Source organism: Chelonoidis abingdonii, chromosome 1, assembly GCF_003597395.2.
Source record: "Chelonoidis abingdonii isolate Lonesome George chromosome 1, CheloAbing_2.0, whole genome shotgun sequence".
Taxonomy (NCBI): domain Eukaryota; kingdom Metazoa; phylum Chordata; order Testudines; family Testudinidae; genus Chelonoidis; species Chelonoidis abingdonii.
This window is the reverse complement of record NC_133769.1, coordinates 158,286,169-158,309,530: the sequence shown is the minus strand read 5'-3', so window position 1 is coordinate 158,309,530 and position 23,362 is coordinate 158,286,169. Positions and strand designations below refer to the sequence as shown.

Sequence of the window (23,362 nt, the reverse complement as noted above, 5' to 3'; positions counted from 1 at the left end):
GGCATTTGGCACCTTTGAGATACTCCTCATCAGACAGCATTAACCACTGAAAGCCATGCCAGCCGTGAGTACTATAACCTGAGGAGCTATGTGCACATGTCACATGTATGGTCTTGAACGTTCAGGGATGTTTGGAGCTTTTAGCTGTGAACAACCTCTTGTGAGATCTAGCAATCTAACATACTTTCCCCAGACGTGGTCATACAGGGGTCTAAAACTTTCCTGTTCTTTTCCATACCTGGCTCCTGATTCTCCTTGGAGATATTCTCACAGTCTGAAAAGTAAGATGCAATCGAGTTGGAGTTAGCACCAATTATTGCACACATCATTCATGGTCATCATTTAGGGGATAAAATTCTTTCCTAACCGACCCAAGGAGCCCTGGGGGAACAGAGGGGTAGTGGCTAGTTGGCATGTCCCTGGTACAGAGCAGGATGGGTCATGGGAGAGCTGAAGCACAATGTGCTAAAATGCACCCCTTACTGCTACTCCAAAAGGTAGCAGCGCACCTCTTATCCTCATCCCTTTTCCCAGGACTTCTTGCTTACTGCAGCACCCAGCCGGGGGACAAGGGGCTTGCTGTGTACCCCAGCCAGCTGTTCAAAACCCTTGTGACTCTTGCACCATGAACAGCACAACACCCGTCCCTCCCTTAGTCTTCAAGAAAGCACCAAGACCCAGGTCCTAGAAGGAATTTAGGCCCCCAACTGCCACTGAAATAGGTGCCTCAATACCTTTCAGGATCTGGGCCGAGGAGTCTGTCCTGGCTGCGGGTGCCATAGGTGTAGGAAAGCTTAACCAGACACTGCTCTAGTCAACCTCATTTGAACATTTTGCCTGAAATTTGCAGGGCAGCAATCACACACCTAGTCCGACATGGAATCTGGGAAGTGTAGTATTTCAGAAGATGACTGAGACACAGAGGAGTAGGCTAGTATTCTGAGCACAAGACTGGGAATAAGGACTCCTGGGCTCTATTCTCTCTGTGATACTCCATGCCTGATTCTCTACCCATTTCACTCTTGTAGCTTACTTGACACCACAAGGGTGATTCCTGATTGAGAGCAATGCAAGTAGAGACTCATGTCCCGTGTGGCTCTGGACAAACCATTTCACCTCTCTGTGCCTCAGTTTCCCCAGGTGTAAGTAGGAGATAACACCCACTCACAAAGGGGCACACCACAATGAGGATTTATGCAGTAATGTTTGGGTGGTGTTTGAGGATGGGCGTGCTGATGATTACAAATGGAACGGTAAAGCACAGGCTGATGGGCAGGGCAGTAGCGCTCCACAAGTGCCCTGTGTGCACAGAGGAGGAGCACATCAGCAAGTAACCAAGTCATAACGCCAAAGCAGAGAGCAAGTCGAGACTGGCTGGAGAACAAAGATCGAAAATTGTTCTATAGGAACCTCACAGAGAATTGTCTTTATTCTCCTTTTGCAGGAAATCTTCCTCCAGTCCACACCCACAGGCCTCACTTCCAGCTACTTCAGCAACCTTCATGCTCCCTTCATTTCCCCTGTGAACAACAAGCAACTCTCCAGCCAGAGACCCTCCCTCCTTCCCCCAACTCCTGTGACAGTGTCTCTGTCCTATTCTCCTGTGTGTGCAATGGGCACCTCATCCCCTCCCAACACTTCACAACCATTTCCCTCCACTGGCCACTTCACAGCCATGCACGTCTTCCTCCCTGGCAAGCAGCTAGTCATTGCCATGCACCACATGTGCCTCACTTCCCCACTTCACTCTGGCAGAGTGTGATGGCCACACACCTGGATTCTCTGGATTGCAGGAAAGATCAGCCTGGCTCGTTGATACAGTCTCTTCTGAGTTCTTCTTTTCCTCTACAAGGGGGAGAGATAATTGTATAATCTTCAGGTGTCCATAACATGATACATTTCAACAGGAATAAATCATTTCTGTCAGGCTATTTGCTGCTCATTATTTATCATCTGCCATTACTGAACCCATCAGCTTCTCCCAGGTGGTTTCAGTCCCCAACAAACACCCCCAACCAGCCCTGATTCACTTGGATGTTCTCTGGACAGTTCATATGAAATTATCTGGCTAAAAGGAGCTGTGAATATTTTCACATTTTACAACTTCCATGCCTGATAGTCCCCAAAGAGCTTCACAAAGGATCTCTGTGCAGAGTTGCTGAAATCCAGACACCTCCGGAGTGGAGAGCAGACACCCACCAGCATACAGCTAGTTGTACAACAGTGGGGTACAGAGAAGAAATTTTGAGCTAGGGCATCCAGGAAATACATGCAATCAGCTGCAGCAATTACAGCAGGATTCTAACTGCCTTTGTGGGAAGGAAATTCTCAGTATATTTTTTAAAGTTTAGAGTTTTACCTTTTTCCCTGATTTAGTCCATTTTCTGACATATGCCTTTAGTGCCACCCGAGCTCAACAGGAGTTGAAATTCTGCTTCAGATGAGTCCAAACACCTTATGTCATATATAGCGGTCTTTCAGCTCTCAAAGTGACTATTTTTAATCGTAAATGTTATTAAAGAAAGTCTTTAAATTTAAACAGTCATCCAATAAAACACTGTCTCTTCTTCACAATTCTTGAAGAGGTGAATCTTGTCTTTCTGACTTCAGTAAGGAGTTGCTTAAGCATTGCTAGATACTATTTAGTTCCCCAATATCACTATTTTATACCCAAATGGCTTCTTATTTATGTGAGAGAGTTTAAAACCCAGGCTTTTACCTTGCAAAGAGGGGTGGTTTAAAAAAAGTCCACTTTATTATGTAGTTTTTGGCTCTTGGTAACACATCCCGGAACATTACTTCTCTGAAGTATTCTGAATACAGTGTCCTTACTTTTTTAAGTCAGGAATCTTTCTAAAATAAATATCCTACAAAGTTTGTTCGCCTGCGATAGTCTTATCTCTATGCCAGACCTGTAGCTCATACCAGAGGGAGGTGCCTTGGTCTTTGATAAGACAATCTTGTTAGCATGGTTTGCCTTTTTGACCAAAAGGTCCTTAGATTTAACATCTACCATTAATAGTACATTTACACCTTGAAATTAAAGATTTCTATTAAATATTCTGTATAAAGCACAAAACACTTATATACATATTTCAAAAATATAGTATAAAAAGTATAGCATTTTAAAACAAAATAAAAGTTATAAGCGGCATTTCAAAGCCTGAATAAACACGTTTGAGGTAATAAACACCATGTTATTTTCCTTTGACACTCTGGGATCCTGTTACTAATTCACAGAAAGCAGATTTCCTAAGAATCTCCTTAGCGTGAACATTTCACATAATTAAATAAGCAACAAATAAACATGGAAGTTCTCATATTCTCCAAGAATAATGTGTATAAAAATAATTGTACATCTCTCTTAAAATTCAGTAAAGGTACCGGGAAGTTTGTAATAACCTGACATAAGAATAAATTATATTATTAATTTTGCATTCTATGATCTACTGCCTCTAGAAAGCCTAAGCACCCAATCTATGCTAGGACCTGATTCTCTGCACCTTGTGCTCCCACTTACACCTGTGCACAGTGGGTGTAAAGTACTATTTGTTCTGACTGATAGTTTTACAGGCACTTTGCACAGATGCAAATAACTACTTTAAGGGGCAAGACAGTGAAGAATCAAGCCCATTACCTTCCACACTACTCTGGATTTGACCACCACCACAGAGAATAACTTTTCTTTCTCTAAAAGACAAAGGTGATCGCTATGCCTGGCAGCACAAACCAAGCAGCTTTCCCCTCCTCCACACTAAGCATTCTGGCTAGGGCACAGCAGCCTTTATCGCTGCTCACCAGTTCCTATTCCCCTCCCTGTATCTTCAACTCTTCAGCAAGAGCCCACAGCTGAGGGAGGAAGTTAAAGGAGCCATCAAGCAGCCAGGGAGCACAGTAGGCTGAAAGATCCTTGGTTGCTTTAAAGCAGAGATAAGTTTTGTGCTGACATGACTGCTCAGATTCAGCTGCCAGTGCATCTGTGGGAGCAGGTGAGTGTCCGGCAGAGAGACACACCACATCATCTCTTTGCATTTCAGCCAGCCTGAGCTCATGACAGGTGCTGGGCTGCTGCCTGCTAACTGTACCCTGTACACCTCACAGATAGTGAAATCAAGGGGGGAGGTACTGGATCCATTGTTGGTGCCTCCAAACCTGAGTGTAGGGTGCTAGATTCCCTCAAATAAAAACATGCTAAAAAAAAAAAAAAAAAACTTCTCACTTGATGTCGATAGTGTTGCTAATTATCATCCTGACTCTAAGGTGGTGTTTGGGGCAAGGTTGTGTTAATGGTAATAGCAAGGCAACTTCGGCACCATCTGGAATCCTCTCATGGCTTGGGTCTCCTCCCAGCAATAGACAAAGCTCAAGTGTCTATGCTGTAGCTTTGATGCTGTTGACGATAAGGTTTTCTCTCAACTGTGGAGCCTGGCTGGAGTAGACTGTATGGTAACTCACCTTCCCTTTAAGCTGTGCGCAACATTCCATTTAACTTGGTACCTACCGCGCATCTCACATGGCTTGGAGCACAGCCAACACCTAGAACAGCTCCTCTTGGTGCTGGGGATGGGCTGCCAGACGCGCCCGGGTGGAAGGCCAAGATGGCAGCGAGGTGAACCCTCATGGAGAACACTGCCAGGTCTTGCTGTTTCAGATGCAGGAGGTAGTCCAGAATGAGAGGCACTGACTCCCGGAGGGGGTGTGTGCAGCGATGGTCACACCAACACGAAAAAAGTGCTTCCACTTCGCCAGATATGTGGCTCTAGTAGAGGACTTCCTGCTGCCAAGCAGGACCTGCCTTACGGGGTCCAAACATAAAGCTCCATAGGGTTCAGCCATGCAACATCCATGCTGTGAGGTGGAGAGACCGCAGGTCGGGATGACAGAGGCAACCATGATCCTGAGTAAGCAGGTCAGAAAGAAGAGGCAATGGGACTGGAACCTCCACCGACAGCTCTAACAGCGTGGTGTACCAACTCTGGTGAGGCCACACTGGAGCCACCAGAATCACCCTCGCCCCATCTCTGCGGATCTTGAGCAGGACCTTGTGCACAAGGGGGAACGGAGGAAAGGCATAGAGTAGGCAACCCATCCGAGGAAGCAGGAAAGCGTCCGTGAGGGAGCCCGGGCAGTGACCCTGAAAGGAACAGAATGTGGGACACTTCCTGTTGCTGCAGGTGGCAAACAGGTCCACCTGGGGAAACTCCCACCTTTGGCAGATCGAGTGGATGACATCTATTCAGAGAGACCACTCATGCAAGTTGAAGGACCTGCTGAGGTGGTCCGTCAGCATGTTCTGGATCCCGGGAAGAAAGGACACAACTAGGTGAATGGAGTGGGCTATGCAGAATTCCCACAGCCAAATGGCTTCCTGGCTGAGAGGGGAGGAATATGTCCCCCTTGCTTGTTGATGTAGAAAATGGCCATGGTGTTGACCATGAAAGCCACCACCCAATGACCCTGCAGGTGCTCCTGGAAGGCTTGGCAAGCAAGGCACACCACCATTAACTCCCTGATGTTCATATGGAAGGAGAGCTCGACCCACGACCACAGGCCGTGAGTCTGAAGGTTCCCCAGATGAGCCCCCCATCCCATAGCCGACGCATCTGTGACCAGAGACAAGGAAGGCTGGGGACTCTGGAAAGGGACTCCCTTGCACACCACTTGGGGGTTGAACCACCAGCAGAGGGAGGTGATGACCCGCTTCCGGACAGTGACCGCCAAATTCAGGCTGTCATGCCCTGGGCAATAGACGGAGGCGAGCCAAGCTTGTAGCAACCGGAGCCAGAGCCTGGCATGCCGGGTCACATATGTACATGAAGCCATGTGGCCGAGGAGGCTCAGGCATCCCCTTGCTGTCAAGGTCGGGACTCGCTGAAGGCCTCGAATGATGCCCATGATGGCTTGGAAACGGGAGTCCTGTAGGAGGGCCCGTGCCTGAACAGAGTCCAGCACCGCCATGATGAATTTGATCCTCTGGATTGGTTCCAGGGCAGACTTTGGCACGTTGAGGAGACCCAGCCATTCGATGGTAAACCTGACCAAGTGGAAGAGGGACTGCACCTGCTCTCTGGTGCAGCCCCGAAGCAACCAGTCATCAAGGTAGGGATACACCTGTACCTGCCGTCGATGGAGGAAGGCAGCCATGACTGACATACACTTGGTGAACACTCGTGGAGCCGTGGAAAGGCTGAATGGAAGGACCATAAACTGCTAATGTTAGTGGTTGACCACGAAGTGCAGGAAGTGCCTGGGCGCCAGATGAATCGCTATGTGGAAATATACATCTTTCATGTCAAGGGTGGCGTACCAGTCTCCAGGATCCAGGGAAGGGATAATGGTGCCCAGGGAGAACACGCAGAACTTCAACTTTACCATGAACTTGTTGAGCCCGCATAGGTCCAGAATGGGCCAGAAACACCCATTGGCCTTGGTAATCAGAAAGTATGGGAAGTAGAACCTCTTGTCCCTTAGTTCCTGCGGAAACTCCTCTACCGCTCTCAAGGTGAGGAGTGCCTGAAACTCCTGAATAAGGAGTTGCTCGTAAGAAGGCTCCCTGAAGAGAGACAGGGAATGGAGGTGGGAGGGCGGGTAGGAGCAGAATTGGAGAGAGTATCCCACTTCCACCATGCGGAGGACCCAGCGGTCTGAGGTTATTTGGGACCATGCACAGTGGAAGTGGGATAAACCATTAAAAAAGGGCAGGGAAGGATCTGGGGGTAAGTCTGGTATGCTGTTCCTTGGGCATCCCTTCAAAAGGCCTGCTTGGACCCCCTGATGGTTTGCTTGGGCCCTGGCCTGGCCCAGATGTGGGGTTGGAGGGCTTCCTCCTGCCATTCCGCCCCCACCACCTGCAAAAGTCCTGCCTCGGCCGAGGAGGGTAGGTGCGCTGCTGCGGCTTGAAGCGCTTCCGCTGGGTTGCTGGGGTGTGCATACCCAGGGACTTCATAGTCGCCCTTGAGTCCTTAAGGCTGTGCAGCTGAGAGTCGGTCTGCTCCGCGAACAGGCCATCCCTGTCAAAGGGCAGGTCCTGCAGTGTCTGCTGTACCTCAGGAGGCAGGCCAGAGGCTTGCAGCCAGGAGATGCACCTCATAGCAACCCCTGAGGACAAAGTGCACGTGACTGAGTCTGCAGCATCCAGTGAGGTCTGCAAAGAGACCCGTGCCACTGTCTTGCCCTCATCAACAAGGGCCCCAAACTCCCCCCTGGACTCAGGAGGCACAAGCTCCTTGAACTTCAGCATGGAGTTTCAGGAGTTAAAGTCTTAGCGGCTCAGGAGAGCCTGTCGATTGGCAATCCTGATCTGGAGCCCACCCATGGAGTACACCTTGTGGCCAAACAAGTTCAGCCACTTGGCATCCTTCAACTTGGGAGCTGGGACCAGCTGTCTTTGCCTCTCTTTTTCATTTATGGCTGCAACCACAAGTGAGCAGGGCCGCAGGTGCATGAACAGATAGTCGTACCCCTTCAAGGGGACAAAATATTTATGCTCAACCCCCTTGGCCGTAGGGAGAATGGATGCCAGGGTTTGCCAAATGGTTTTGGAATTGGTCTGGATGGTCTTGATGATGGGCAAGGCCACCCTCGATGAACCTACCGGGGTAAAAATGTCCACCACTGGGTCCTCGGATTTCACGACCTCTTCACCCTGTAGATTCATGTTGCAGGCCACTCGGCACAGGAATCATAGAATCACAGACTTAAAGGTCAGAAGGGACCATTAGGATCATCTAGTCTGACCTCCTGCACAACGCAGGCCACAGAATTTCACCCACCCACTCCTGTATCAACCCCCTAACCCATGTCAGAGCTACTGAAGTCCTCAAATTGTGGTTTAAAGATTTCAAGGTGCAGAGAATCCATCAGCAAGTGACCCATGCCCCACGCTGCAGAGGAAGGCGAAAAACTCCCAGGGCCTCTGCCAGTGTTTCCTGGAGGAAAATTCCTTCCCAACCCCAAATATGGCCATCAGCCAAACCCTGAACATGTGAGCAAGACTCACCAGCCAGACATCCAGAAAACAATTCTCTGTAGTAACTCAGATCCCACCCCATCTAACATCCCATCACAGGCCATTGGGCATATTTACCGCTAATAGTCAAAGACCAATTAATTGCCAAAATTAGGCTATCCCATTATACCACCCCCTCCATAAACTTATCAAGCTTAGTCTTGAAGCCGGATAGGTCTTTTGCTTCCACTGCTCCTCTTGGAAGGCTGTTCCAGAAGTAGGAGGTCCTGATGGGCACAGATATTTATCGGGTGTGGCCCGGAGATAGAGGTGCCCACCACAGACTCATCAGGGGAGGAGGATGAAGAGGCCAAGGTGGGGAGAAGGTCATCCTGAACCCCCTGCTCTATAGAGGCCTGACGCCCCATGTTGCTGACTGCAGGTGCAGGCTCAGGAACCGCAGTCAGAGGGGCCCCGAGGTAGGGACAGGGCCTGACATTTTCTCCACACCTCCAGGAACAGGCCAACTAGCTGAGGCTTCCGGAAATCGCGGTTCAGAGGTGGTCACCCAGGAAGCTCCAGATTGTGCACCTTGGGCCTGGTAGTACGCCCATGGGGACCAGAACAGCCACTAGGTGGGCCCCTGTCTGTGCACCTGCCACGATCCTGCCCCCACATCAGGATGGCCATGGTTCAAAATCTGTGATCCCGTCTCCGAACCCGAGGAACGAGAGCTGGAACATGAGGGCCAGGGCTGTGTAGAGCAGAGCTGCACCAGGGAGCAGCATCAAAGAGAAGGAGAGCGGCGCCACAAGGCTGGGGAGCAATGCCGGGACCTGGAGTCGTACCCTGGCCTGGAGCTGCACCGGGACAGTGAACAGTGCCGGGATCGGTGCTGGGTCCAGGACCTGCTCCGTGACATCGACCAGTAGGCGGAGCAGCACTGCTATCGGGAACCAGCACCATGAGTACAACCGGCGCCGCGATGGGGAGCGGTGCCGAGACTCTAAGCGGTGTCGAGGCTGGGCCAACAGACCCTGCAGTGCGATGGTCAGATCAACACCAGCTTGCCTCGAGATGGTGCCATCTGCTGAGGCACTGGAGACTTGGCGTGGAGCAGAGGAGACCCAGTGCCATCATGGTGATGAGGTCCCTTACAGCCACAGAGGTGTCCGGGGTGGAAGGCAGCTGGATTTCCACAACACTGTGGGTTGGGGAGTCAAGTGGCACCTGACTGAATGGGTCCCCCAGTGGGGCCGAAGTCAACGGTGCTGGGTCCACGACCTTCACCCCTGGGCGCTCCCCTCTGAGACGCGCCACAGTGACTGGTTCCAGGGTGGACGGTCTCTGTGAAGGGTTGATGTCGCTGGCTTTGGTGCCGGGGAGCGGAGGTGCCGCGGGTCTCGCCCAGAGTCCCTCCGAGGTGCTGCCTCCACCACCGCCACCAGGGCGCTGTGCACTGAAGAGCTTGGTGCCGGGTCCTGCCACGCTGAAGGAGGCTGGGGACTAAGAGCCACCTCCATAAGGAGCTGCTTCAGGTGAAAGTCCCACTCCATTTTAATCCAAGGACGACATCCTTGCAGAACCTGCACTTCTTGGCTTGGTGAGCCTCCCCCAGACACTTTAGACAAGAGTCATGGGGGTTGCCCATTGGCATGGGCATAGAGCAGGATGTGCAGGACTTGAACCCTGGTGACTTGGGCATGAGACCCCCAAAGAAAACAGCCTTTGGAAAGGTAACCCCCCCCAACCCAACTACCATTAACTACTACAACAAAAACAAAGAACTACCAACAAAAGCAAACAACAACTATCTACAACACTAGGGAAACATGAAGAACTTGCAGAGCAAGAAACCACAGTTCCAACGACCGTCACGGGCGGTAAGAGGGAAATGAGGGGGCCCCAGGTTGGCTGGGTCATATATTGAGTGCCATGGAGGCGCCACTCCAGGAGGCTCCACAGCCGACCCGATGGATGCTGCTAGGGGAAAAACTTTCCAACGGCCATGCACACAGTGCATGCACACCTAATTGGAATGGATATGAGCAAGCACTAGAAGAACCACCCCTCTTCTAGTATCAGATGGCTTAGGTGCCCTATAGGTGGCAGAAAGAGGCGGGCACTGACCCAGAGTCTCCTATGTTCTGGGTGAGTACCCTAACCACTGGGCTAAAAGTTATCAGGAAGGACACTGCCACTTCCTCCTCACACCCGTTCTGAGTGGAGCTTGACATGCTCAGAGATAGTGACACCGAAAACTAGAACTTAGCTGGGTAAACACTAGTTACAGGCACCTAAGCCCCTTTGTGGATCTAGCCCAAACCCTCCCTCCCACTCCGCTTTGAAACAGTGATAGTTTCATCCCCTCCCATCCCTTCACAAGGACCCTGTTTCTATCTTTACAGCCCTGGGCTTCTCTCTCTGGCTGCTCATTCCATCACTTCTGTGCCTCAGTTCTGGCCACAATTTGACAGCCACATACATCTTTCTCAGTTTGGCTTTCATTAACACAATGGAGGATCACTGGCACACCTTCTATCTGCACCAACTTTGTTGCTTCATCTGAAAGGGGAACGACTATGATATAAACTTCAGAAGTACAGAACACTAACAGTTTCAATGGCAACTATGAATTCTACTCCGGCCACCTGCTGGGGACTGGTTACCAGTTGGGATTAGTGAACCCACCAACCTCTCCTACTTTTCTGTTCCCAGCAAATGCCCTTGATCATCTCCGCTGCACTCGGCCATTTCCTGCAGTTTATATGAAATAATTCGGACAATGGGAGCTGTTACTATTTTACACTTACATTTAAACCTTAGATTTGTCATGCTAGAATGATCCCAAAGCACTTCACAAACTACACGTGTACTGAAATGTAGCCACCTCTGGGGTGGAGAGTGGCAACTAGTTAGCACATAACATATTGCACAAGTTGTGGAAGCAGGGGAAATTCTGTCCTAGTGTACCTGAGCAAACCCCTGTTCTTACCAGAAGTGCCAGAGGATCTTTTAAAGTGTAGTTCTAGTCTACAGAGCAGCTAACAATGGCATTTTGGGTTCCATGTTTTAAAGATTCCTAATCAAATCCTCTCATTTTACATGACAAGGGCACTGGGTGAGATACTCGCAACAGCCCCTCTCTAGCAGGGCTAGACCGGTGTAAAGGAGCCCTACACCCCCTAGTTCTCACTGGAGAGAGAACTGTCCTGCCCTAGGCACTGCAGATCGCTGCCTTTAGGCCCTCCTTCAATGACATTCTCTCAGGCCCCAGCAAAGGGGATGAGGTGATGGGATGGACGCCTTGGGGGAGGGGGCGATTTGGAGCAGAACCGTGGCACACAGGGCAGCCCGGGGATGCAGCCATGTTTGACAGGCTCTCTCAGTTATGTCAGTTCCACTATGCCATCTGCCCCAAGATGGGAGACTCCAGGCTTCTAGGGTCCACGGCCCCGGAGTAGTCCCACAACCCCAGAGAGTTTCCAGCTAAGTTCCCGCTAAGGTGCTTGAGGGGCTGTGCAGGATGCCGCCAAGGACCGCGCACTTACCTCCTCCATCCTCGGAGCTGTGGCGTGGGGAGGAAATATGCCTCTCCCCCACAGCCTCGGAGCAGTGACAGGGAGAGACACTTCTCCCCCAGCCCCAGCCACTGAGCTGCTGCAGCAGGTAGAGAAGACTCTCTCCTGGCCTCAACCCCAGAGCCGCTGTGGGGGGAGGAGGACACTCTCCTGCAGCCCCATCCTAGAGTCCTCACCCCAAACCCCTCATCCCTGGCCCAACCCCAGAGCCCGCACTCCTTTAGGCCACTCTTCAATGATGCTCTCTCAGGCCCCAGCATAGGGAACAAAGTGGTGGGATGGATGCTTTGGGGGAGGGGCAATTTTGGGTGTGCTGTGGCACATAGAGCAGCCCTGGGACACAGTCAGAATGGACAGACTGTCTTGGTTATGTCAGTTCCATTATGGCCATCTGCCCCAGGACAGGGGACTCCAGGCTTCTAGGTCCATGGCCCTGGGGTAGCCCCACAACCCCAGAGTTTCCAGCCTCCCTCACATAGAGCCAGAAGCCTGAAAGCCCTGGGAGAGTTGACTAACTGGGGCTCGTTTCCTAGCTCTGCAGGAAGGAGCCTGAAAAACTTATGGGCTCTCAGGGCTTCCAAGCTCCCTGTCATGCAGCAGGGAGCCTGGGGGTCCTTTGACAGCCACCAGGGGCTGTGGCTCCTGGACACAGACTGCCCAGAGCTTCCAGAATCTTGGGCCAGCTGCTCCAGAGCACCAAACCCTTCGGGTACGTCTACACATGGATAAAACACCCATGACTGGACCAAGTCAGCTGACTTAGGCCTGCAGGGCTCAGGCTTGGGGCTGACACAGCTGTATAGACGTTCAGGCTCAGGCTGGAGCCTGAACTATGGCACTCTGTGAGGGTGGAGGGTCTGAGAGCTCAGGCTCTAGCCTGAGCCAAAACATCTACACAGCAATTTTTTAGCTCTGCCGCCCAAGTCTGAGTCAGGTGACCTGGGCCAGGCACTGCCCTGCTGCAGGTCTCTTCGCCTTATGTAGATATGCCTTGAGAGCCCCGGGAGCTGCTAATGGAAACTGACATACTTGTCAGTTTCACAGCTGCAATGAAGAATGTCAATTTCACTCTGCAGCTACCATCCCAGGAAGCTAGCTTCATTTTGTATCTGAACTGAAATCATATCAGAATTCCTGATTCATGAGAAACTTCAAAATGCTGAGATTTCTCATGAACTGGAAATCCCAACTTTCAGCCAGCTCCAGTGTGGCATTTTGGAACCATGGTAATGGTGAGGCAACTTCAGAGCCATCATAAATCCTCAAGATTTTCTCAATCTCTTGGGGCTTTGTGCTGGGTCCAGCATAGAGACTCTTCGTTTAGGGTTCCCTCCTAGCAATGGACAAAGGTCAGGCATCTACGGTGATTAGTTTAGATCTGTCTGCAGTGACCATGACAATGCTGACTATGCAATTTTGTCATGACTGCACGGCCTGGCTGGGATAATCTGTGTGGAAACTGTTTTGAAAGCAGCCCTGTGCATTCCTCTCAGAGTTTACAGAGCGTGTCACTGGCAAATTGTTCATGTGTCATAGAGTTTCTCATACAGTGTCTTAATGGTAAAACTTTGCTCTTACATGGCTTTGAGATCTAGGGATGCAAAGTGCTCTTTACAAGGAAGGGTAAGTATTGTTATCCTCATCTTAAAGACAGAGAAATTGGGGAACGGAGAAGGGAAGGGATTTGCTCAAGGTCACACAGGAGGTCAATGGCAGCACTGACAACAGAATGCAAGTCTCCTGACTCCCACTCCAAATGGAATTCTTTATACTTTAAGTCTCCAGATGCACAGTCTGACTGCCCTTGTTTTTCACTCCTCTATAGCACAACCTCAGTACCTGATTGATCAGCTGCAACTTCAAAATCACGTGAATTTTCATATTCAGGATCTGCAGGTATGTAACATGGATAAAAAAATTAAAAGATACAATGGTTAGCAAGCTTTACCAGTGTTAAAGATATAGCCAGGTTCTTCAGACTAAACTCTCTGGTTTGGAACACCAGGGAATGATTTCCACTGGCTTAAAACACAGGTCTATCAACTTTGGTGAGCCCACCAAAACAACCAAAGGCCTGCCCCTCAAACCCCATGTATGTAGTAACCCTGACCCGGGCACCAGTACCCGCAGTAGCTGTGATGCAGCAGCTCAGAATGCTGCCCTGGAGGGGGAAGAGCCAGTGCCAGAGAGAGGGGGCCTGGAATCTGCCCAAAGAGGGTAGTTGGAAAATGTTGTGAGAGGGAGAGGAGGGATGAAGAATTCAGGTGCTGAGTTAGCAGGTGAACAGGAGCTGGCGTGAATACTAAATGAAGGACAGGAGAATGTAAGTAGGGAACTGGGAAGTGAGAAGGAAAAAAGAAAGAGACCAGGAAAGGTTTCAGGTCAGGAGAAACTGAGAAAGCATAGATCTGAGAAAGGACTCTCCCTACAGTATTTTCTGTGATGCCTCTCTCTGTGTATGCTAGTCATTCAGTGGAAATTCATCTGGGAAATCTTGTTGAAAGCTACTGGGCCCTGGAATCTCTCACGTGGAGGAGAAAACCCGCTCTCTGGTTTAAACGTTAATAGAGTTAATTCTGTCCAATTATAGCATAAGACATTTCAGGAAAGGACAAAGCTCACTGTGGTCCTGTACTTTCGTGCCAAGTCACCCAATTTAGCTGTAGATATTTTTCTTATCTAATACTAATAATTATTAGAATTTTCAAAAGGGAATGTTTGTATTTCTATTAATATATTTCTATGAATAATGAGACCATCTATAGTTACATTAGGTAAGATAAAAATTAGAAGGGATATAAACCCTTATGCTTCAGGGCATCAGACAACCTCTGATTTATGAGGCCAGGAAGTAAACTTCCTTCATGGGCAAGTATTCTGTAATCAATCATCCATTACGGGCTTTCTTCCTGTGAAGCATCTGATACCGGCCATTGCCAGAGACAGCATTCTGAACAAGATCAGCACCAAAACTGGGTCTGATCCAGCCTGGCAATTCCAACATCTAAATATCTATCTATAGGCTGATTTATAACTCAAAATTCCAGTGAAACAGATTTGTATGAATTTTTTAAAACTTTATTTGCTCCTCAGCTGAGACACTGGGACTGAACTTGCTCACAATGAAGTCAATTGTGACACAAGGCAGATGAGGCCCTTTGTATGTCAGGTTCCAGCCTGGAGCAGTTTTTACAGATGATGTATAAATCCCTGGACCACAGGGTTTGTACTAAAAATGCTAACAGATGATTAATGATAGCAGTGTGGCCAGTACAAATATATTATATTCCAGCACTCTCACCTTCTTTTTGGCCACTTTCTTCCGGGAATCTGTTATCATCTGTAAGGTGTTGTTCTTCAGGCTTATATACAGCTAAACAAATGAAGTACAAACTTGTATGTGTAAAAAATATCCCAAAGCACATCAACATAAAAATGTCAAAAACCTCAGATCAAGAATTATTTAAAATTTTCTATTCACAAAATGAAACCAATTATACGACTCAAGGAGCAAACTCATAATTCAGTAAAATACTACACTAATACAGAAGTAAAGAGAAGATCCAAAAACAAAACAAAACCACTTCTAACCCACTTTAACTCAACCTCAAGAAGCTGAGTAAAAAAATGGACCTTGCACCAACAAACTCAGGCTCTGTCAGATCAGTGGAAGTGAAGTTGAGGGCCATTCGCTGAGAACAGGCCCCTCCCTCCCCAGATAATTAAACTCTACGGATTGTTAACTCATGTGCGCTAGCTGATTTAAACTGCCATGATGATTCGCAGAAAGAGGCGTGAGCGTCCATTTAGTGATGTACTTTATCACTGTAACAGTTGAGTGCCTCACAAATATGGCTTTATCCTTGCAACACCTCTCTGATGTAGGACATAACTGTCTCCATTTCCCTGATGGGGAACTGAGGACATCAGCAACTTTCAGACACAAGTTTGCCCCCCGAAAGCAACCCCCCCAGTTTGAATCCAATCAAACTTGACTGTTTAGTAATTAGAAAATTCTTCACAACATTGTAATGCAGGCACCCGAGAACCACCAGGCTTCAACCACCTGGGACAGTTATGCCAGATGAATGCAAAGGTTGAGAAAAAGCTCTGTCTCCATTCCAGCCTCACCATGACAGCTCAGACATTCTCAGTGATGCAATGGAACAGTGTGCAGTTTCTGTGCCTGATGCCATAACGCCTGCTTCGTATATTTTATCTGGTGTAGGTCACGTGTACACCAAGATGATCTGAGCAGATGATGCAAAGAAAGAGGATGCTTTGGAGACTCAGTACTAATGGGTGAGGACAAAAGTGATCATAATACCCTATTGGCACATTGCTAGAGTGAGCCACTAGATATGGAGTATTCTCCTGCAGAAAAACCTGAAACCTAGCAGGGTCCATCACCTTCTGATGGATCTGAAGGAAACATGGATTGGCCTTGACCTCAAACTGCACATGGTCATGGTCTGATCCTAACAAAGGACTACCTTTCATCCTCAATCTCCAAACAGGATCCATAGCGCCCAGCCCCACGTAGAACCAAAATCTCATGACAGAGGCCTATGACTGACATGCCAAGCATGAGATTCCAGCAAAGCCCACAAAAGTCATCGCCAATGTGGACAGCAAAGTCACCTAAGACATATGTCTTGTTAGCAGCTTTCTCAAATCAATGCCAATACCGTGGCTTTCAGTATGGTGGGTACTGCAGCAGCCAACATCACACAAGACGCTGCGGTTGTTTGGGAGTACAAGACCCTGGCCACTCCAGACCTGCTGATACGCCAAGACCTCAATTCACTGCCACTTTCCTGACTCAACTCCAAGAAGCCCTTCTGGATCCATGCATCAACACTACAAGCCAATGGAAAAAAACACTAGTTCTTGTTGGCTTGAATCACAAGCTGCTTGTGACGTCTCAAAAAAAAAAAAAAAGACCTGATTGAAGATCTAATGAACAAAGTCTTGGGGTTCTGCCTTCCCCAGAAAGCAGTGGACAGCACCCAACCACATTCAGAAAACACACAGAAGGTGTGGGTATCTCCTCCACAAATGGAAAATCAAAGAATAACCAAATTGTGACCGTGGTGAGGTACAAACCATGCAATACATCAGACAATGGCCCCACTAACGCACAGAGTGGCATAAGGGGGATCCATCTAGCTACCCCAGAAGCATTAGAATGGCTTTCATATCTCAAGATTCAATTATAATCCCAACCCATTGCTTTTCAAATACAAAAGCAGCCTGGGCAATTCCAGGGCCAGAGCAGACAAGAACTCTCTTAACTCAGGAAAAAGTTCAGAAGTCTAATGAGGCACCCTGTATACCACACCTATTCCCAAATTAACCCCCCTCTCATGTTCTACCCCAAACAATTCTCTCTTTCCTTCACGTCAGTTAGGCCCACACCCACCAGTGACCCCCTCCCAACTTGAAACCCGATACAAACAAAACAGCGACACTCATTCCTACCATTCATTCCTAGCAGGCACTGAACGCCTGTCTGGCGAGCTGAGCTAGCAAAGAGCCAGATGAATCATCCAGCCAGGGTTTGTGAAGGGCATTTATCAACCACAGACCATACATTAAATAGCATCAACCAAAGAGTAGGGTTCCTGCCAGCCAATGTCCTGTCCTCCCAAGATGAAACCCCTTGGTGGGCTCAACAGGGAAAATAAAAGTTCTCAAACTATAAATCTATGTCTCAGGAATCTCTCTCCATGCTCTTCATAACAGGAACACAAGAGCCCAAGGGTCTACAAAGAAACCCTCAACAGTGCGTCAACACATTCTGTTACCAGCAAGAATATTGTTGTGAAGCCTCAATTATGAAGAGCTGCATACAGTGTATAATGAGCCCATAAGGTTAGTGTAACGTTTACCTGAGTGCTTTGTGGGTACTCGACGGAGAATGCTGGAAAGCAAACCTTAAGGGAGAAAAGAAAGAAACAAAGCAGATGTGTCATTTCTTATTATTCTTGACATTATTGTAGCGCCTAGGAGCCCTAGTCATGGAATAGGACCCCATTGTGCTAGGTGTTATACAAACACAGAACAACAAAGTAGCCCCTGTACCAAGGAGCTCACAATCTAATTTTGGGTGGAAGAGTGTGTGTGCAGAGAATAGGCTGTAAATGAGACACACACATACAGTAGGGTAAATTCTGTAAATAAGTGCACACCAGATAAAATATAATTGACTGGAAGCAGCAGAGCAGATCATAACTGCCTTAATTCTGGGTCGAGCTAGCAAACGTAGAGACATCTCCATGGGGCTTCCATTTCTGTTAAGAGAAAGGACCCAAAATGGATAGTGATCAAGAGAGAGCATACGGTCCATAAGTAATAAATATCTACAAACTGTATTTGCAGATCCATACCTAGAGCTCCTGCTCCAAACACACAATGATCATTTGATTCCTCCTAGGAGTAAGTTGCATGTAGAGTGCCCCTGTTGAGGCCATTGTCAGACATAATGAGAACGGCGCTCTGTGCTGCTTTTGCAGCCAATGAGCTCAGCTCTGGCGCTCCTTGGCATGCTGAAGTCCCACTGAAGTCAATGAGCGCTCTACACGCAGAGCACCTCTAGGATCGGCGCTATGTCTGTGCTTGCTTCTGAGGGGTGGCCGGGGAATGGGCATCTTTTTTCCAAGCCAGTTCAGCCCACAGTATTAATTGAAAAGTAATTAGCAGAAGGGGCAGGGGGGGCGTGGCTAATGGCCAAGTCCTGCCCTTCCTGCTACAGGCATGTAATATTTAACTGGCAGCAAAACCAGTACAGTCTCTCTGTACAGGACTCAGGGAACCTCTACCAAAAGGGAGCATTCAACCCCCTGCACGTCAAATTCCACACAAAAACACCTGTAGGGACAATGGCGGTCAGAGGCATAACAACTACCTGGATCTATAGGCTCACTCCCCAGACACGCATGCAGATGGGACAAAGAGTGGTCACAGATTCTGGTAAAGCAGCAGCTCCAGAAGAACTGCACCTACTCACACACACACTGTCAGGATGTGCCTGTTGTGGGATGTGTACAAAGCCCAGGATTTAGCCCTAAGAAAGTTAAAGTGAATTTGTTCTCAAGTCCCCCAGCCCTTTAGAGAGATAAGCTGGGCTTATTAATTACATAACTAAAATGCATTTTGATGCACAAAAGCTTATGTTCATCCTACTGAAACTTAGAATGCAGCAAAATCACACAGCACATACAAACAAAGTGTTACATACCTCTTTTCCACAGAACGAAGAGTGTGACCATGAAGAGAAGGAGAAGAATAACAAAAATTGCTATTAAACCATCTCTACCTCTTGAAATACTTTTATTACCTTAAAGAAAAAAAATGAATAATTAGCTAATAAAAAACATTTCAGTGTGCTGTAAACAACCTCATTTGAGTCAAAAGTCTACAGAGAAAGTGTGTTTAAAAGGCACATACAATTGTAAAACTTTTTTAAATAGGAATAATTTGAAAACAGTATTGGGTCAAATTCAGTCACTGGTGTCACCCTCACTAGCTCCAGTGGAATTACATCAGAGATGACTTTGGCCCAATGATGGTATGTTACATTATGCTCAAGCTATTTTAAAGGCTTCCTACCTTTAAAAAGTTAACAAAAAAGTTTCTATTTTCTAATGTAGGAATTGCCATGCCAGATCACAGTACACTGTCCAGCCTGCTGTCTTACCAGTGGCTTGTTCCTGATGCTTCAGAGGAAGGGGCAAAAATCATCATGCTGGACAGCCATGGAATAACCTGCCCATAAAAGGAAGTTTCTTCCGAACTCCTATCAGTTAGAAATTGGCTTATGCCCCTAAAGCAGGAGTGTTTATGTTCTATATACATGTTTCACTCTATCCAGTATAACTGTAGATATTCTTTTTATTCCTATAAATGTCTAATCCTGACCTCAGGTCTAGTCAACACCCGAGAGACGTAGTTAAGCTGACCTTAGCCCTGGTGTAGACACCACTAGGCCAATCAAAGAATTATCCCATTGACCGAGCAACCACCTCTGGAGGGGATGGGTTTACTACAGCAATGGGACAACCCCTTCCATTGCTGCAGCATGTGTCTGCACTACAACAGCATAGCTGCAGCACCATACCTGTGCCTCTGTGGTATAGACAAACCCGTGTGACACTCTGTGGCCCTGAGTTTCACAAGTTAATTAAAACACGAATTTGCCAATGTGGCAATGAGAGAAAATATTTCCATCCCCGATTTTCTAAAACACCAGTGCAAATCCAGACCAGGTCAGTAGTGACTGAAATCACTAGCCTCTGATGACTGCTTGGCAGGTTATGTGAAATGATTTGATAGACTCTGTCCAGTTCTTACAGGACAGGTTCCACAACACAAGACCACCATCATAATTGACATTAATAAACCCCCTTATCGGCAGGTTCAGCAGAGAGGCCAAGATTTACTCTGTCCACGGAGACTGAACTCACGCTTCTCCCTTAGTAGTTCATTCCCAGTAGCAGTTGACAGCTTACACTACTGCTATCCCTGCATTATATGTTCTGTGCAATGGGCTAACTATCAATCTAGCACTTTTCACCAGCTCTAAAGTCACTTTTAACACCATACAGACTGTGCTATAGTGACTTTTGCATTTTGTTCCCTTTTAAACTCTATACATAATTTCTGAGATATCAAGAGGAACCCTGCAGTCTGAATGAACATCTCATTTCCCAGCTTAGTCCCTGGACCCCTCTCACTGTTACATACACCTTTTTACCCACATACTTACTCTCTGGGATGCATACGCTCAGAGAGATTGAGCTGTTGATTTTTGTTTTGGAGACTTCTCTGACGCACAAAACTTCCCCTGAAGGGTCTGCATTTTCTTCAAGTTCGAGAACAGGACTATTAGCATCAATTTTTCTGTCATTACTATACCAACTGTAGCGCACATCCTTTGAGAACTGTATCGCACACGATATTCTAATCTGACCATTAGTGACACTGCAATTTAATACTGATGGTGGAGGAGGAGCTGGATGAAAAAAAAAAAAAATCTACATTAGTTTGACTTCACATTGTTTTGCATTTCAAAAGCACTTTTTCTAGCTGTTTGTGAGTGTAAAGTTTAAAACATAGTCCAGCTGTATAAAGGATATTTGGTTCAGTCACCAAGCAGCAGTAACAATACTTACAGTTTGGTAATACACACAATAAACAGTTCGGTAACACACACAATAAACTTAAGTGTTTAGACTATATTGGGGGCCTAGCTCTTTTAACAGGACATCAGCTTTCCAGGTAGCAGATTCAAGTGCAGATGTCGCTATTTTTTACTTCACAATAGGACCAATCCTACAAGTGTTTCAACCTGTGGAAAGTGCAGTCTCCTTTATTGTGCAGCATTCCCAATGATTTCCATAGGAATTCTTCTGTAGGGAGGCTTCGATGGATCAACCCTCCACTCTTTACAGGACTAAGGTGACACTCTGCTTCTCTGCCCTATGCTGCTGCTTTCCCTTACGAAAAGGTACGACAACATTCTATAGTAATGGTATATAGCATAGGTCCAAGACATCTTACACTCTAAAAATTACTATTATTATAAATTATTACCTCTACTGGCCTCAATTCTGTAAGTTGATCCTTGGAAGAGAACCCCTGCATCTGCACAGCAGACACTAAAGTCAATGAGCTTCACAAAGCTATAGAGAACCACCTGCACGGAACTTGTAGGATATGGGCCTCCAGGCCCAAAGCGTGCGAAGTATTTTACTAATCAATAAGGAGAAAACACCTCTGCAGTTCTCGGATGCTAATGATCAAATACTATTTTTATAAACTTTTTTTTTTTTTTGTTAAATGCTGGAGTAGCACCTTCAGAACAAAACACAAAATGTGGCACCCACCATTTTAAGCATGTAGCTGAGAACGGCAGGTACAAAAGTGTGAGAGTGCTGCTGCTGCCGCCCTCTGGTGCCTGGGTCCACAAAAAGGATAGGGGATCGACTGCCACGAGCATCTAGAAAAACTTTCTTTTGTTAAAGTGGACTTGATGAACCAGGCTCTTCAGGTACACGTGTGTATGGTTTATTTATTAAATCAGGCCAATTTCTGTCTCAGTCGCATCACTGTAAATTCAGAGCAATTCCAGTAACTTCTGCTTAGTCGCTACAGATTTTCACCTGTGTATCTGAGATCACACACTGGGTTCAATTTGTCTCTTGTCCACAGCGTAAGGATTCACTACAATAGCAAAGGTGTGATCACCACCAACCTAAGTCACAACAATGGCACTGAAAAAATCAGGTTGTGTATGTGAGTGCAAATACCCATCAGTAGATGCCTCAAGGAAATGATCTTGAATATAGTCAGAGCCAAAATCACTCAGGACTTTAAAAAAAACAAACAAACAAAAAAAAACCACAGGCAGTTCTATCACTTTCTAGACAGCTACCATGAAGAAAGCAGAGTGGGAGCACTTTCTGACCAGTGGTGCTCAAAACACTGCCAGTTGCTCTTGTGAGGATGTCCTAGCTGCAGACCGCACAAATGGAGCAAGTGAGAAATCAGCAATCACAGAAACAGATTTCTTGGCAAGTTAATCACAAGAGGAATTGCTTTCATTTTTGGTCACACCTCTCTCCAGCGCCAGTGACAGGGTGTCTCAGTCAAGACTGCCTGCTTATGAAACTCGACCCACTCGATACAAAGGTAATAAGTAACTTTTCTGGGCCCAGCAGCCAGCAATTTGAAACAGATTATTTTTTGCAACAAAAATTATGACAGAGCTATAGATGACAGACAGATGGGAAAACAAGAAATGAAAAGCTTATGGGTCAAATTTAAGATGCTGTAGAAAGTGGTACAAGTTACACACCAGGAACTGGGTGCAAGGAGGCTACAAGGATGTAGGTCATTTACACACTTGCGGGAGGAGTGGACATGACACAAGTTAAAGTGTGTGGTGGGAGAGAGGGGTTATTTACATACACCTTCCGACACCCTCCTGTTAGTTGTTTTTCCTGCTGTATTTCTGTCTTCCAGCCCCTGCGTCTGCAAGGTATACTATTTTACACTCCCCCAGGCTCACTTACACTCCCCTCTTACTGGCCTATATCTTAACACCACATAGCCTCTGAATTTGTCCCACTGAATCTGCTCTTGGGCGGAAAGCATCTTCTTATGCCATTGCCTATGTTAACATAGGAGTACCCCTCCTCTGAACCAGAAGCAACCACCATGGCTGCATAGGCCAGCAGGGTTCATGAGGGCTGCTTTTCAGTTGGCCCTTAGTCTTACTTAACTGTATCACATATACCAGTGAAATATTAGTTTTTGTTCAGAAAATGTCGTGCCCTGTATATGGCCCATGCTTAGCCTAGCTATCTGAACTAACAGCCTTGCAACTAAATAACGCACCGAAGGTGAGGAGCTTTTTTTCTTCAAGGTGAATTTTGTTCCGTAGACCCATTGCTATACCTCATTACAACATAAAGACATGAATCTGCTGGAGATAATAGACTGACATTTTCACCTTTTCCATGGGTTTGGATTCTTACAGTGTTTTTCCTACTGATAAGTTTTATTGATTTTTTTTTTTTTCATTTTTAAGCTTTTCAGACTTTCTGTTGTCATATTACAAAACAGTGGGTGACTAATTTAGGAACACATTACCAAGGGGAGTGGTGGATCGTGTGTCGTTTGATATCTTCAGATCAAGACTGGATGCATTTCAGGGAGATATGCTTTAGACAAGCACAAGGTATTGGGTTCAATACAGGGGTAACTGGCTGAAATTCTCTGGTCTGTGACATACAGAAGGTCAGACGAGATGATCTAATGGTCCCTATTG

The 23,362-nt window shown here is 47.2% G+C and overlaps 1 protein-coding gene and 1 long non-coding RNA gene across 10 annotated transcripts in view; one reads left to right on the top strand and one right to left on the bottom strand.

Moving 5' to 3' along the window:
• Nucleotides 1–23,362, bottom strand: part of CD58 (CD58 molecule) — a 74,318-nt gene that overhangs the window by 16,092 nt on the left and 34,864 nt on the right. For 3 of the 6 annotated variants that reach the window (XM_075071926.1, XM_075071927.1, XM_032799909.2), the window contains exons 3-9: nt 20,297–20,542; nt 18,770–18,868; nt 17,421–17,465; nt 14,831–14,902; nt 13,369–13,419; nt 1,774–1,845; nt 239–274 (exon numbers count right to left, since the gene is read on the bottom strand). In XM_075071926.1, the coding sequence (XP_074928027.1) occupies nt 239–274; nt 1,774–1,845; nt 13,369–13,419; nt 14,831–14,902; nt 17,421–17,465; nt 18,770–18,868; nt 20,297–20,542 (621 nt within the window). Of the gene's footprint in view, nt 1–238; nt 275–1,773; nt 1,846–10,433; nt 10,514–13,368; nt 13,420–14,830; nt 14,903–17,420; nt 17,466–18,769; nt 18,869–20,296; nt 20,543–23,362 lie in introns of all 6 variants that reach the window. The other 3 variants (XM_075071930.1, XM_075071932.1, XM_032799906.2) reach the window with 2 other exon arrangements.
• LOC116836346 (uncharacterized) lies at nt 3,638–23,083 on the top strand. 4 transcript variants are annotated; one of them, XR_012656948.1, is made up of 4 exons: nt 3,638–6,502; nt 13,355–13,425; nt 17,275–17,403; nt 21,742–21,830. It is a non-coding gene; the product is annotated as an uncharacterized LOC116836346 (long non-coding RNA). The 4 variants fall into 4 exon arrangements; XR_012656949.1 differs by lacking the exon at nt 21,742–21,830 and adding an exon at nt 19,182–20,288; XR_012656950.1 differs by lacking the exon at nt 17,275–17,403 and having other exon boundaries at nt 3,638–3,989; nt 21,742–23,083.